General features: G+C 52.9%; 1 protein-coding gene across 1 annotated transcript in view; it reads left to right on the top strand.

Moving 5' to 3' along the window:
• LOC140485884 (uncharacterized) overlaps positions 1–13,549 on the top strand; it is a 77,238-nt gene that overhangs the window by 37,525 nt on the left and 26,164 nt on the right. The window contains exon 4 of the mRNA XM_072584333.1: positions 4,023–4,209. Coding sequence (XP_072440434.1) covers positions 4,023–4,209 — 187 coding nt within the window. The remainder of the gene's footprint in view (positions 1–4,022; positions 4,210–13,549) is intronic.

The following is a 13,549-nucleotide window of genomic DNA, read 5'->3' as shown; positions in this document are numbered from 1 at the left end:
GCCAGAGACCCGGGTTCACTTCCCGCCTCAGGTAACTGACTGTGTGGAGTTTGCACATTCTCCCTGTGTCTGCGTGGGTTTCCTCCGGGTGCTCTGGTTTCCTCCCACAGTCCAAAGATGTGCAGGTTAGGTGAATTGGCCATGGTAAATTGCCTGTAATGTAGGGGAATGGGTCTGGGTGGGTGTACTTTGGCGGGTCGGTGTGGACTTGTTGGGCCGAAGGGCTGTTTCCACACTGTAAGTAATCTAATCTAATCTAAGAAAGGATGATGAAAACAGGCCCTTCGGCCCTCCAAGCCTGCACCGATCCAGATGCTCTGTCTAAATCTGCTGCCTATTTTCTAAGAGTCTGTACCCCTCTGCTCCTTGCCCATTCATGTATCTGTCCAGATACACCTTCAATGATGCTACCATGCCCACCCCATCACCTCTGCTGATAATGCATTCCAGGCACCCACCACCCTCTGTGTGAAGAACTTTCCACGTGTATCTTCCTTAAACTTTTCCCCTCTCACTTTGAACTCATGACCGCTAGTAATTGAATCTTCCGCCCTGGGAAAAAGTTTTTTGCTATCCACCCTGTCTATACCTTTAATGATCCTGTAGGCCTCAATCAGGTTTCCCCTTCAACCTCCATCTTTCTGATGAAAATAATCCTAATCTACTCAACCTCTCCTCTTAGCTCGCACCCTCCATACCAGGCAACATCCTGGTGAACCTCCTCTGCAGCCTCTCCAAAGCATTCACATCCTTTTGATAATGTGGCGACCAGAACTGTACGCAGTATTCCAAAGGTGGCCGAACCAAAGTCCTATACTGTTGTAACATGATCTGCCAACTCTTGTACTCAATTTCCCATCCAATGAAGGAAAGCATGCCGTATGCCTTCTTGACCACTCTGTTGACCTGCATTGCCACCTCCAGGGTACAATGGACCTGAACACCCAGTTCTCTCTGTAAATCAGTTTTCCCCAGGGCTTTTCCATTTACTGTATAGTTCGCTCTTGAATTGGATCTTCCAACATGCATCACCTCACATTTATCTGGATTGAACTCCATCTGCTATTTCTCCGCCCAACTCTCCAAACTCTCTATATTCTGCTGTATTCTCTGACACACCCTTTCACTATCTGCTACTCCACCAATGTTAGTGTCATCTACAAACTTGCTCATCAGACCACCGACACCAGCCTCCTGGTCATTTATGTATATCACAAACAACAGTGGTCCCAACACAGATCCCTGTGGAACACAACTGGCTACAGTTCTTCATTTTGTGAAACTCCCTTCCACTACTACTCTCTGTCTCCTGCTGCCCAGCCAGTTCTCTATCTATCTAGCTAGTCACCTTCTCCATCAGCCTACCATGGGGAACTGTAAGTCACTACAAGTAAGTATACAGGAGCAACAGGCAGCGAAGTGGCAAATGGGAGGGTTTTTTATTCATTGATGGGATTGTGGTTGTCACTGACTAGGCCAGCCCAGAGGGAGATTAAGAAACAACCACATTGCTGTAAGGATGGTAGTTTCCTTCTCTAAAGGACATTAATGAACCAGTTGGGTTTTTCCAACAATTGATAACCGATTCATGGTCATCATTAGACTCTTTATTCCAGATTTGTACAGAATTCAAATTTGACCAACTGCCACAGTATTGGGATTTGAACCCAAGTCCCCAGAATAATCTCTGGATTAATAAAAACCAGAAGAATGACAGGTGCTGTAAATCAGAAACAAAAACAGAAATTGCTGGAAAAGCTCAGCAGGTCTGGCAGCTTCTGTGAAGAGAAATCAGAGTTAACGTTTCATGACCCGAAGGAGTTCTGAGGATGGGTCACTAGACCTGAAACATTAACTCTGACTTCTCTTCACAGATGCTGCCAGACCGCTGAGCTTTTCCAGCATTTTCCAGTGCAGGGATCCCCTGTGGCCATTCCCCTCAATAACAAGTACATAGTTTTGAATACTATTGGGCAGGGGGGGACTTGCCTGGGGTAAGCCATGGGGTACAGGTCTCTGGCACAGAGTCTGTCCCTTTTGCTCAGAAGGGAAGGGGGAAAGAGGAGTAGAGCAGTAGTCACTGGGGACTCCATAGTTAGGGGGACAGATAGGAGGTTCTGTGGGAACGAGAGAGACGCGCTGTTGCTGTATTGCCTTCTAAGTGCCAGGGTCTCTGATCTCTCAGATCGTGTTTTCAGGATCCTTAAGGGAGAGGAGGAGCGGCCCCAGGTCGTGGTCCACATAGGCACCAACGACATAGGTAGGGAGAGGGACGGAGATGTAAGGCAGAAATTCAGGGAGCTCGAGTGGAAGCTTAGAGCTCGGACAGAGTTGTTATCTCTGGTTTGTTGCCCGTGCCACATGCTCGTGAGGCGAGGGATAGGGAGAGAGAGGAGTTGAACACGTGGCTGCAGGAATGGTGTAAGAGAGAGGGATTTAGATACCTGGATAATTGGGGCTCATTCTGGGAGAGATGGGACCTCTACAACCAGGATGGTCTATACCTGAACCAGAGGGGCACCAATATCCTGGGGGGGGGGCGGCGGAAATCGTGTTGAATTTACTAATGCTCTTCAGGAGGGTTTAAACTAACTCAGCAGGGGGGTGGGAATCCGAATTGTATTTCCAGTGTCCAGGAGGTTGAGAGTAGTGACATCAGAAATGAGGTTTCAAGGTCACAGGACTGCATCGGCAACCAGGAAGGTGGTTTGAAGTCTGTCTAGTTCAACACCAGGAGCATCCGGAAAGAGGTGGGTGAACTTGTAGCATGGGCTGGTGCCTAGGATTTCGATGTAGTGGCCATTTCAGAAACATGGATAGAGCAGGGACAGGAATGGTTGTTACAGGCTCTGGGATTTAGATGTTTCAGTAAGAATAGGGAAGGTGCTCAAAGAGTGGGACAGTTTTACAGTGGCAGAAAGGACGTTTGATAAGGGCTTGTCTACTGAGGTAGTATGGGCTGAGGTTAGGAACAGGAAAGGAGTGGGGTCTGAAAGTGGAGACTGGTGCATCATTTAAAATAGACATTGGATTGATCTTCAGAAAATAGAGCAGCAGGGATTGGGTAAGGGAATGGGGCTGACTGGAATGGTCTGTGTGGGGAAGAGGGCTCAGTATGGACACGAGGGGCTGAATACCCCCCCTGCTGTAAATGAGTTTAGTTCGGCCACATTTGGAATATGAGTTGATAAAGTGTGGAGCTGGAAAAAGCACAGCAGGTCGAGCAACATCCGAGGAGCAGGAGAGTCAACATTTCATCAGAACTCATGAAGGATCCGGCCCTGAAATGCCGACTCTCCTGCTCCTCGGATGTTGCTCGACCTGCTGTGCTTTTTCCAGCTGCATACTTCACCAACTCTGACTTTTCAGCATCTGCAGTCCTCACTATGTCCACTTTGGAATATTGCATACAGTTCTGGTCACCACATTATCAGAAGGATGTAGATGCTTTGGAGAGGGTACAGAAAGGTTTTACCAGGATGTTGCCTGGTATGTGGGATTTTAGCGATGAAGAAAGGTTGGATAGACTGGGTTTATTTTCACTGGAACACAGGGGGTCAGGGGTGACCTGATATAAGATTGAGAATAGCATGGATAGAGTGGAAAGGATGAGGCTTTTTCCCACGGTGAAGGGTGACACCAGGAGATACAGATTCAAGGTGTAGTGCTGTGCAACTTAAAAGAGATGTGTGAGGTAGGTTTTTCACACAGAGGGTGGTGAGTGCCTGGAATGTGCTGCCAGAGGAGGGGGTAAAAACAGATACAGGAGCAGCCTTCAAGAAATACCTGGACAAATCCTTGGATAGAAAGGGAATAGAGAGATAGGGATCCTATAAGTGAAGACAGATTTAAAATGTGATGACACGGGCTCGGAGGGCCGAAAGGCCTGTTCCTGTGCTGGACTGTTCCTTCTTTATCACATGGCAGCTTGCAGCAGGATAGAGGGTTCCTCACTGTGGCAGAGACTGAATACTGCCCCACACCAGAAATTCACCTCACAATGTCATTTCTTCAATTTTCAGAACAACATCTTCAGACTCACGGCAACAGATCAAAACAAGATTTCAATAATTTGCTCGGTCTCAGTCCTGACAATGAGGAGAAGTTGAATGCAATTTCACAGAATCCTGAAATAAGCTCAATAATCAACAACCCACAGTTCCAGGACAAACTGACAGATATGAGCAACAATCCAATTCAGGCACAGAGGTAATCAACTTCTCCTCCTCGAAACGTCAAAACATCATCCCCTCCTTCAGTACACAGCCACACTGACCCTCACTGGGGGACAGTCTTACATACACTGACCCTCACTGGGGGACAGTCTTACATACACTGACCCTCACTGGGGGACAGTCTTACATACACTGACCCTCACTGGGGTATAGACCCACACATACACACAGTGGCTCTCACTGGGGAACAGTCCCACACACACACTGACCCTCACTGGGGAACAGTCCCATACACATTGACTCTCATTGGGATACAGACCCGCATATACACACACTGGCTCTTGATGGGGTACAGTCCCACACACACTGGCTCTTGATGGGGTACAGTCCCACACACACTGACTCTCACTGGAGTACAGTCCCACACACACTGACTCTCACTGGGGTACAGACCCACACACACTGACACTCACTGGGGTACAGTCCCACACACACAGACACTCACTGGAGTACAGTCCCACACACACTGACTCTCACTGGGGTTCAGACCCACACACACTGACCCTCACTGGGGTACAGTCCCACACACACAGACACTCACTGGGGTACAGTCCCATACACACTGACTCTCACTGGGGTACGGTGCCACACACACACTGACTCTCACTGGGGTACAGTCCCACACACACTGACCCTCACTGGGGTACAGTCCCACACACACACTGACCTTACTGGGATAAAGTCCCATACACACTGACTCTCACTGGGGTATGGTCCCACACACACTCTGACTCTCACTGGCGTACAGTCCTACAGACACACACTGACTCTCACTGGGGTACAGTCCCATACGTGCACTGACCCTCACTGGAGTACAGTCCCACACACACACTGACCCTCACTGGGGTACAGTCCCATACACACACTGACCCTCACTGGGTGACAGTCCCACACACACTGACTCTCACTGGGATACAGACCCACATATACACACACTGGCTCTCGCTGGGGTACAGTCCCACACACACTGACCCTCACTGGGGGACAGTCCTATACACACACTGACCCTAACTGGGGGACAGTTCTAAGCACACACACACACACACACACTCTGACCCTCACTGGTGGACAGTCCCATGCGCAAACTGACCCACACTGCAGTACAGTTCCACATACACTGACTCTTACTGGGGTACAATCCCAGACACACTGTCCCTCACTGGGATACAGTCCCACACACACACTGACCCTCACTGGGGTACAGTCCCATACACACACTGACCCTCACTGGGTGACAGACCCACGCAAATACTAACCCTCACTGGGGTACAGCCCCACACGCCCTGACTCTCACTGGGATACAGTCCCACACACACTGACCCTCACTGGGGGAGTGTCCCACACACACTGACCCTCACTGGGGGACAGTCCGACGCACACACACACTGGCTGTCACTAGGGTACAGTCCCACACACACTGACCCTCACTGGGCGACAGTCCCACACACACTGACTCTCACTGGGGTACAGTCCCATACACACTGACTCGCACTGGGGGACAGTCCGACACACACACACACTGGCTGTCACTGGGGTACAGTCCCACACACACTGACCCTCACTGGGGGACAGTCCCACACACACTGTCTCTCACTGGGATACAGTCCCACATATACACACACTGGCTCTCATTGGGGTGCAGTCCCACACACACTGACCCTCACTGGTGGACAGTCCCAGGCGCAAACTGACCCACACCACAGTACAGTTCCACATACAGACTGACCCTCACTGGGGTACAGTCCCACACACACACTGACCCTCACTGGGCTACAGACCCACGCAAATACTGACCCTCACTGGGGTACAGTCCCACACACACTGACTCTCACTGGGGTACCGTCCCACACACACAGACACTCACTGGGGTACAGTCCCACACACACTGACCCTCACTGGGGGACAGTCCCACACAAACTGACCCTCACTGGGTTCCAGTCCCTCACACACACTGACCCTCACTGGGGTACAGTCCCATACACACACTGACCCTCACTGGGCGACAGTCCCACACACACTGATTCTTACTGGGGTACAGTCCCATACACACTGACCCTCACTGGGGGACAGTCCTACACACACACACACACACACACACACACACACACACACACACAGACTGTCACTGGGGTACAGTCCCACACACACTGACCCTCACTGGGGGACAGTCCCACACAAACTGACCCTCACTGGGTTCCAGTCCCTCACACACACTGACCCTCACTGGGGTACAGTCCCATACACACATTGACCCTCACTGGGCGACAGTCCCACACACACTGATTCTCACTGGGGTACAGTCCCATACACACTGACACTCACTGGAGTACAGTCCCACACACCCACTGACCCTCACTGGGGTACAGACCCACGCAAATACTGACCCTAACTGTGATACAGTCCCACATATATACACACTGGCTCTCACTGGGATACACACACACACTGACCCTCACTTGGGGGGGCAGTCCTACACACACACACAGACCGTCACTGGGGTACAGTCGCACACACACTGATTCTCACTGGGATACAGTCCGACACACACTGACCCTCACTGGGGGACAGTCCTACACACACACACTGGCTGTCACTGGGGTACAGTCCCACACACACTGACACTCACTGGAGTACAGTCCCACACACACACTGACCCTCACTGGGGTACAGTCACACACACACTGACTCTCACTGGGGTACAGTCCCACACACACACTGACCTCACTGGGGTACAGACCCACACACACACTGACTCTCACTGGGATACAGTCACATACACACTGACCCTCACTGGGGGACAGTTCTACACACACACACAGACCCTCACTGGGATACAGTCCCACACACACTGACCCTCACTGGGCGACAGTCCCACACACACTGACTCTCACTGGGGTACAGTTCCACACACACAGACACTCACTGGGGTACAGTCCCACATACATTGACTCTCACTGGGTTACAGTCCCACACACACTGACCCTCACTGAGGGACAGTCCTACACACACACACACACACAGACCCTCACTGGGTTCCAGTCCCTCACACACACTGACCCTCACTGGGGTACAGACCCACGCAAATACTGAACCTCACTGGGGTACAGTCCCACACACTCTGACTCTCACTGGGATACAGTCCCACACACACTGACCCTCACTGGGGGACAGTCCCACACACACTGACCCTCACTGGGCTACAGACCCACGCAAATACTGACTCTCACTGGGGTACAGTCACACACACACTGACCCTTACTGGGGTACAGTCCCACACACCCTGACTCTCACTGTGATACAGTCCCACATATATACACACTGGCTGTCACTGGGATACAGTCCCACACACACTGACCCTCACTGGGAAACAGTCCCACACACACTCACCTTCACTGGGGGACAGTCCCACACACACACTGACCCTCACTGGGGGACAGTCCCACACACACTGACCCTCACTGGGGGACAGTCCCACACACACACTGACCCTTACTGGGGTACAGTCCCATACACACTGACTCTCACTGGGATACAGACCCGCATATACACACACTGGCTCTCGCTGGGGTACAGTCCCACACACACTGACCCTCACTGAGGGACAGTCCTATACACACACTGACCCTCACTGGGGGACAGTCCCACACACACACTGACCCTCACTGGGGTACAGTCCCACACACACTGTCTCTCACTGGGATACAGTCCCACATATACACACACTGGCTCTCATTGGGGTGCAGTCCCACACACACTGACCCTCACTGGTGGACAGTCCCAGGCGCAAACTGACCCACACCGCAGTACAGTTCCACATACAGACTGACCCTCACTGGGGTACAGTCCACACACACACTGACCCTCACTGGGCTACAGACCCACGCAAATACTGACCCTCACTGGGGTACAGTCCCACACACACTGACTCTCACTGGGGTACCGTCCCACACACACAGACACTCACTGGGGTACAGTCCCACACACACTGACCCTCACTGGGGGACAGTCCCACACAAACTGACCCTCACTGGGTTCCAGTCCCTCACACACACTGACCCTCACTGGGGTACAGTCCCATACACACACTGACCCTCACTGGGCGACAGTCCCACACACACTGATTCTCACTGGGGTACAGTCCCATACACACTGACCCTCACTGGGGGACAGTCCTACACACACACACACACACACACACACACACACACACACACACACACAGACTGTCACTGGGATACAGTCCCACACACACTGACCCTCACTGGGGGACAGTCCCACACAAACTGACCCTCACTGGGTTCCAGTCCCTCACACACACTGACCCTCACTGGGGTACAGTCCCATACACACACTGACCCTCACTGGGGTACAGTCCCATACACACACTGACCCTCACTGGGCGACAGTCCCACACACACTGATTCTCACTGGGGTACAGTCCCATACACACTGACTCTCACTGGGATACAGACCCGCATATACACACACTGGCTCTCACAGGGGTACAGTCCCACACACCCACTGACCCTCACTGGGGTACAGACCCACGCAAATACTGACCCTAACTGTGATACAGTCCCACATATATACACACTGGCTCTCACTGGGATACACACACACTGACCCTCACTTGGGGGGTCAGTCCTACACACACACACACACACACAGACCGTCACTGGGGTACAGTCGCACACACACTGATTCTCACTGGGATACAGTCCGACACACACTGACCCTCACTGGGGGACAGTCCTACACACACACACTGGCTGTCACTGGGGTACAGTCCCACACACACTGACACTCACTGGAGTACAGTCCCACACACACACTGACCCTCACTGGGGTACAGTCACACACACACTGACTCTCACTGGAGTACAGTCCCACACACACACTGACCTCACTGGGGTACAGACCCACACACACACTGACTCTCACTGGGATACAGTCACATACACACTGACCCTCACTGGGGGACAGTTCTACACACACACACAGACCCTCACTGGGATACAGTCCCACACACACTGACCCTCACTGGGGTACAGTCCCACACACATAGACACTCACTGGGGTACAGTCCCACATACATTGACTCTCACTGGGTTACAGTCCCACACACACTGACCCTCACTGGGGGACAGTCCCACACACACTGACTCTCACTGGGGTACAGTCCCACACACACAGACACTCACTGGGGTACAGTCCCACATACATTGACTCTCACTGGGTTACAGTCCCACACACACTGACCCTCACTGGGGGACAGTCCTACACACACACACACACACACACAGACCCTCACTGGGTTCCAGTCCCTCACACACACTGACCCTCACTGGGGTACAGACCCACGCAAATACTGAACCTCACTGGGGTACAGTCCCACACACCCTGACTCTCACTGGGATATAGTCCCACACACACTGACCCTCACTGGGGGACAGTCCCACACACACTGACCCTCACTAGGGGACAGTCCTACACACACACACACACACACTGGCTGTCACTGGGGTACAGTCCCACACACACTGACCCTCACTGGGGGACAGTCCCACACACACTGACTCTCACTGGGCGACAGCCCCACACACACTGACTCTCACTGGGATACAGACCCGCATATACACACACTGGCTCTCGCTGGGGTAGAGTCCCACACACACTAACCCTCACTGGGGGACAGTCCCACACACACTGACTCTCACTGGGCGAAAATCCCACACACACTGACTCTCACTGGGGTACAGTCCCATACACACTGACTCTCACTGGGCGAAAGTCCCACACACACTGACTCTCACTGGGCGAAAGTCCCACACACACTGGCTCTCGCTGGGGTGCAGTCCCACACACACTGACCCTCACTGGGGTACAGTCCCACACACACACACACACACACACACACACACACACACAGACTGTCACTGGGGTACAGTCCCACACACACTGACCCTCACTGGGGGACAGTCCCACACAAACTGACCTTCACTGGGTTCCAGTCCCTCACACACACTGACCCTCACTGGGGTACAATCCCATACACACACTGACCCTCACTGGGCGACAGTCCCACACACACTGATTCTCACTGGGGTACAGTCCCATACACACTGACTCTCACTGGGATACAGACCCGCATATACACACACTGGCTCTCACTGGGGTACAGTCCCACACACCCACTGACCCTCACTGGGGGACAGACCCACACACACTGACTCTCACTGGGCGACAGTCCCACATACACTGACCCTCACTGGGGTACAGACCCACGCAAATACTGACCCTCACTGCGATACAGTCCCACATATATACACACTGGCTCTCACTGGGATACACACACACTGACCCTCACTTGGGGGGGCAGTCCTACACACACACACACACACACACACACACACACACAGACCGTCATTGGGGTACAGTCGCACACACACTGATTCTCACTGGGATACAGTCCGACACACACTGACCCTCACTGGGGGACAGTCCTACACACACACACTGGCTGTCACTGGGGTACAGTCACACACACACTGACCCTCACTGGGGTACAGTCACACACACACATTGACTCTCACTGGGGTACAGTCCCACACACACACTGACCTCACTGGGGTACAGACCCACACACACACTGACTCTCACTGGGATACAGTCACACACACACTGACCCTCACTGGGGGACAGTTCTACACACACGCGCGCGCACACACACACACACACACACACACACACACACAGAGACACTCACTGGGATACAGTCCCACACACACTGACCCTCACCGGGGCGACAGTCCCACACACACTGACTCTCACTGGGGTACAGTCCCACACACACAGACACTCACTGGGGTACAGTCCCACAGACATTGACTCTCACTGGGGTACACTCCCACACACACTGACTCTCACTGGGTTACAGTCCCACACACACCAACCCTCACTGGGGTACTGACCCACGCAAATACTGAACCTCACTGGGGTACAGTCACACACACCCTGACTCTCACTGGGAGACAGTCCCACACACACTGACCCTCACTAGGGGACAGTCCTACGCACACACACACACTGGCTCTCGCTGGGGTACAGTCCCACACACACTAATCCTCACTGGGGGACAGTCCTATACACACACTGACCCTCACTGGGTGACAGTCCCACACACACACTGACCCTCACTGGGCGACAGTCCCACACACACTGACCCTCACTGGGGTACAGTCCCACACACACACTGACCCTGACTGGGGGACGGTCCCATATACAATGACTCTCACTGGGGTACATTCCCACACACATACTGACTCTCACTGGGGTACAGTCCCACACACACACTGACCTCACTGGAGTACGGTGCCACACACACTGACTCTCACTGGGGTACAGTCCTATACACACACATTGACCCTCACTGGGGTACAGTCCCACACACACTGACTCTCACTGGGGTACAGACCCACACACACACTGACTCTCACTGGGGTACAATCCCACACACACTGACCCTCACTGGGGTACAGTCCCACACACACTGACCCTCAATGGGGTACAGTTACACACATACTGACACTCACTTGGGTACACTCCCACACACACTGACCTCACTGGAATAAAGTCCAACACACACTGACCCTCACTGGGGGACAGTCCTACACACACACACTGGCTGTCACTGGGGTACAGTCCCACACACACACTGACCCTCACTCGGGTACAGTTCCATACACACTGACTCTCACTGGGGTACATTCCCACACACACACTGACTCTCACTGGGGTACTGTCACACACACACTGACTCTCACTGGGGTACAGTCCCACACGCACACTGACCCTCACTGGGGTACAGTCCCAGACACACACTGACCTCACTGGGATAAGGTCCGACACACACTGACCCTCAATGGGGTACAGTCACACACATACTGAAACTCACTGGGGTACAATCCCACACACACTGACCCTCACTGGGGTACAGTCCCACACACACTGACTCTCACTGGGGTACAGTCCCACACGCACACTGACCCTCACTGGGGTACAGTCCCAGACACACACTGACCTCACTGGGATAAAGTCCGACACACACTGACCCTCAATGGGGTACAGTCACACACATACTGAAACTCACTGGGGTACAATCCCACACACACTGACCCTCACTGGGGTACAGTCCCACACACACTGACACTCACTGGGGTACAGTCACACACATACTGACTCTCACTGGGGTACAATCCCACACACACTGACCCTCACTGGGGTACAGTCCCACACACACACTGACCTCACTGGAATAAAGTCCCATACACACTGACCCTCAATGGGGTACAGTCACACACATACTGAAACTCACTGGGGTACAATCCCACACACACTGACCCTCACTGGGGTACAGTCCCACACACACTGACACTCACTGGGGTACAGTCACACACATACTGACTCTCACTGGGGTACAATCCCACACACACTGACCCTCACTGGGGTACAGTCCCACACACACACTGACCTCACTGGAATAAAGTCCCATACACACTGACCTTCAATGGGGTACAGTCACACACATACTGAAACTCACTGGGGTACAATCCCACACACACTGACCCTCACTGGGGTACAGTCCCACACACACTGACTCTCACTGGGGTACAGACCCACACACACACTGACTCTCACTGGGGTACAATCCCACACACACTGACCCTCACTGGGGTACAGTCCCACACACACTGACCCTCAATGGGGTACAGTTACACACATACTGACACTCACTTGGGTACAGTCCCACACACACACTGACCTCACTGGGATAAAGTCCGACACACACTGACCCTCACTGGGGGACAGTCCTACACACACACACTGGCTGTCACTGGGGTACAGTCCCACACACACTGACTCTCACTGGAGTACAGTCCCACACACACACTGACCCTCACTCGGGTACAGTTCCATACACACTGACTCTCACTGGGGTACATTCCCACACACACACTGACTCTCACTGGGGTACTGTCACACACACACTGACTCTCACTGGGGTACAGTCCCACACGCACACTGACCCTCACTGGGGTACAGTCCCAGACACACACTGACCTCACTGGGATAAAGTCCGACACACACTGACCCTCAATGGGGTACAGTCACACACTTACTGAAACTCACTGGGGTACAATCCCACACACACTGACCCTCACTGGGGTACAGTCCCACACACACTGACACTCACTGGGGTACAGTCACACACATACTGACTCTCACTGGGGTACAATCCCACACACACTGACCCT

This window comes from Chiloscyllium punctatum, chromosome 15 (genome assembly GCF_047496795.1).
Source record: "Chiloscyllium punctatum isolate Juve2018m chromosome 15, sChiPun1.3, whole genome shotgun sequence".
NCBI classification, from domain to species: domain Eukaryota; kingdom Metazoa; phylum Chordata; class Chondrichthyes; order Orectolobiformes; family Hemiscylliidae; genus Chiloscyllium; species Chiloscyllium punctatum.
Note: the sequence above shows the minus strand (reverse complement) of the source record. Positions and strands in the feature narration are given on the sequence as shown.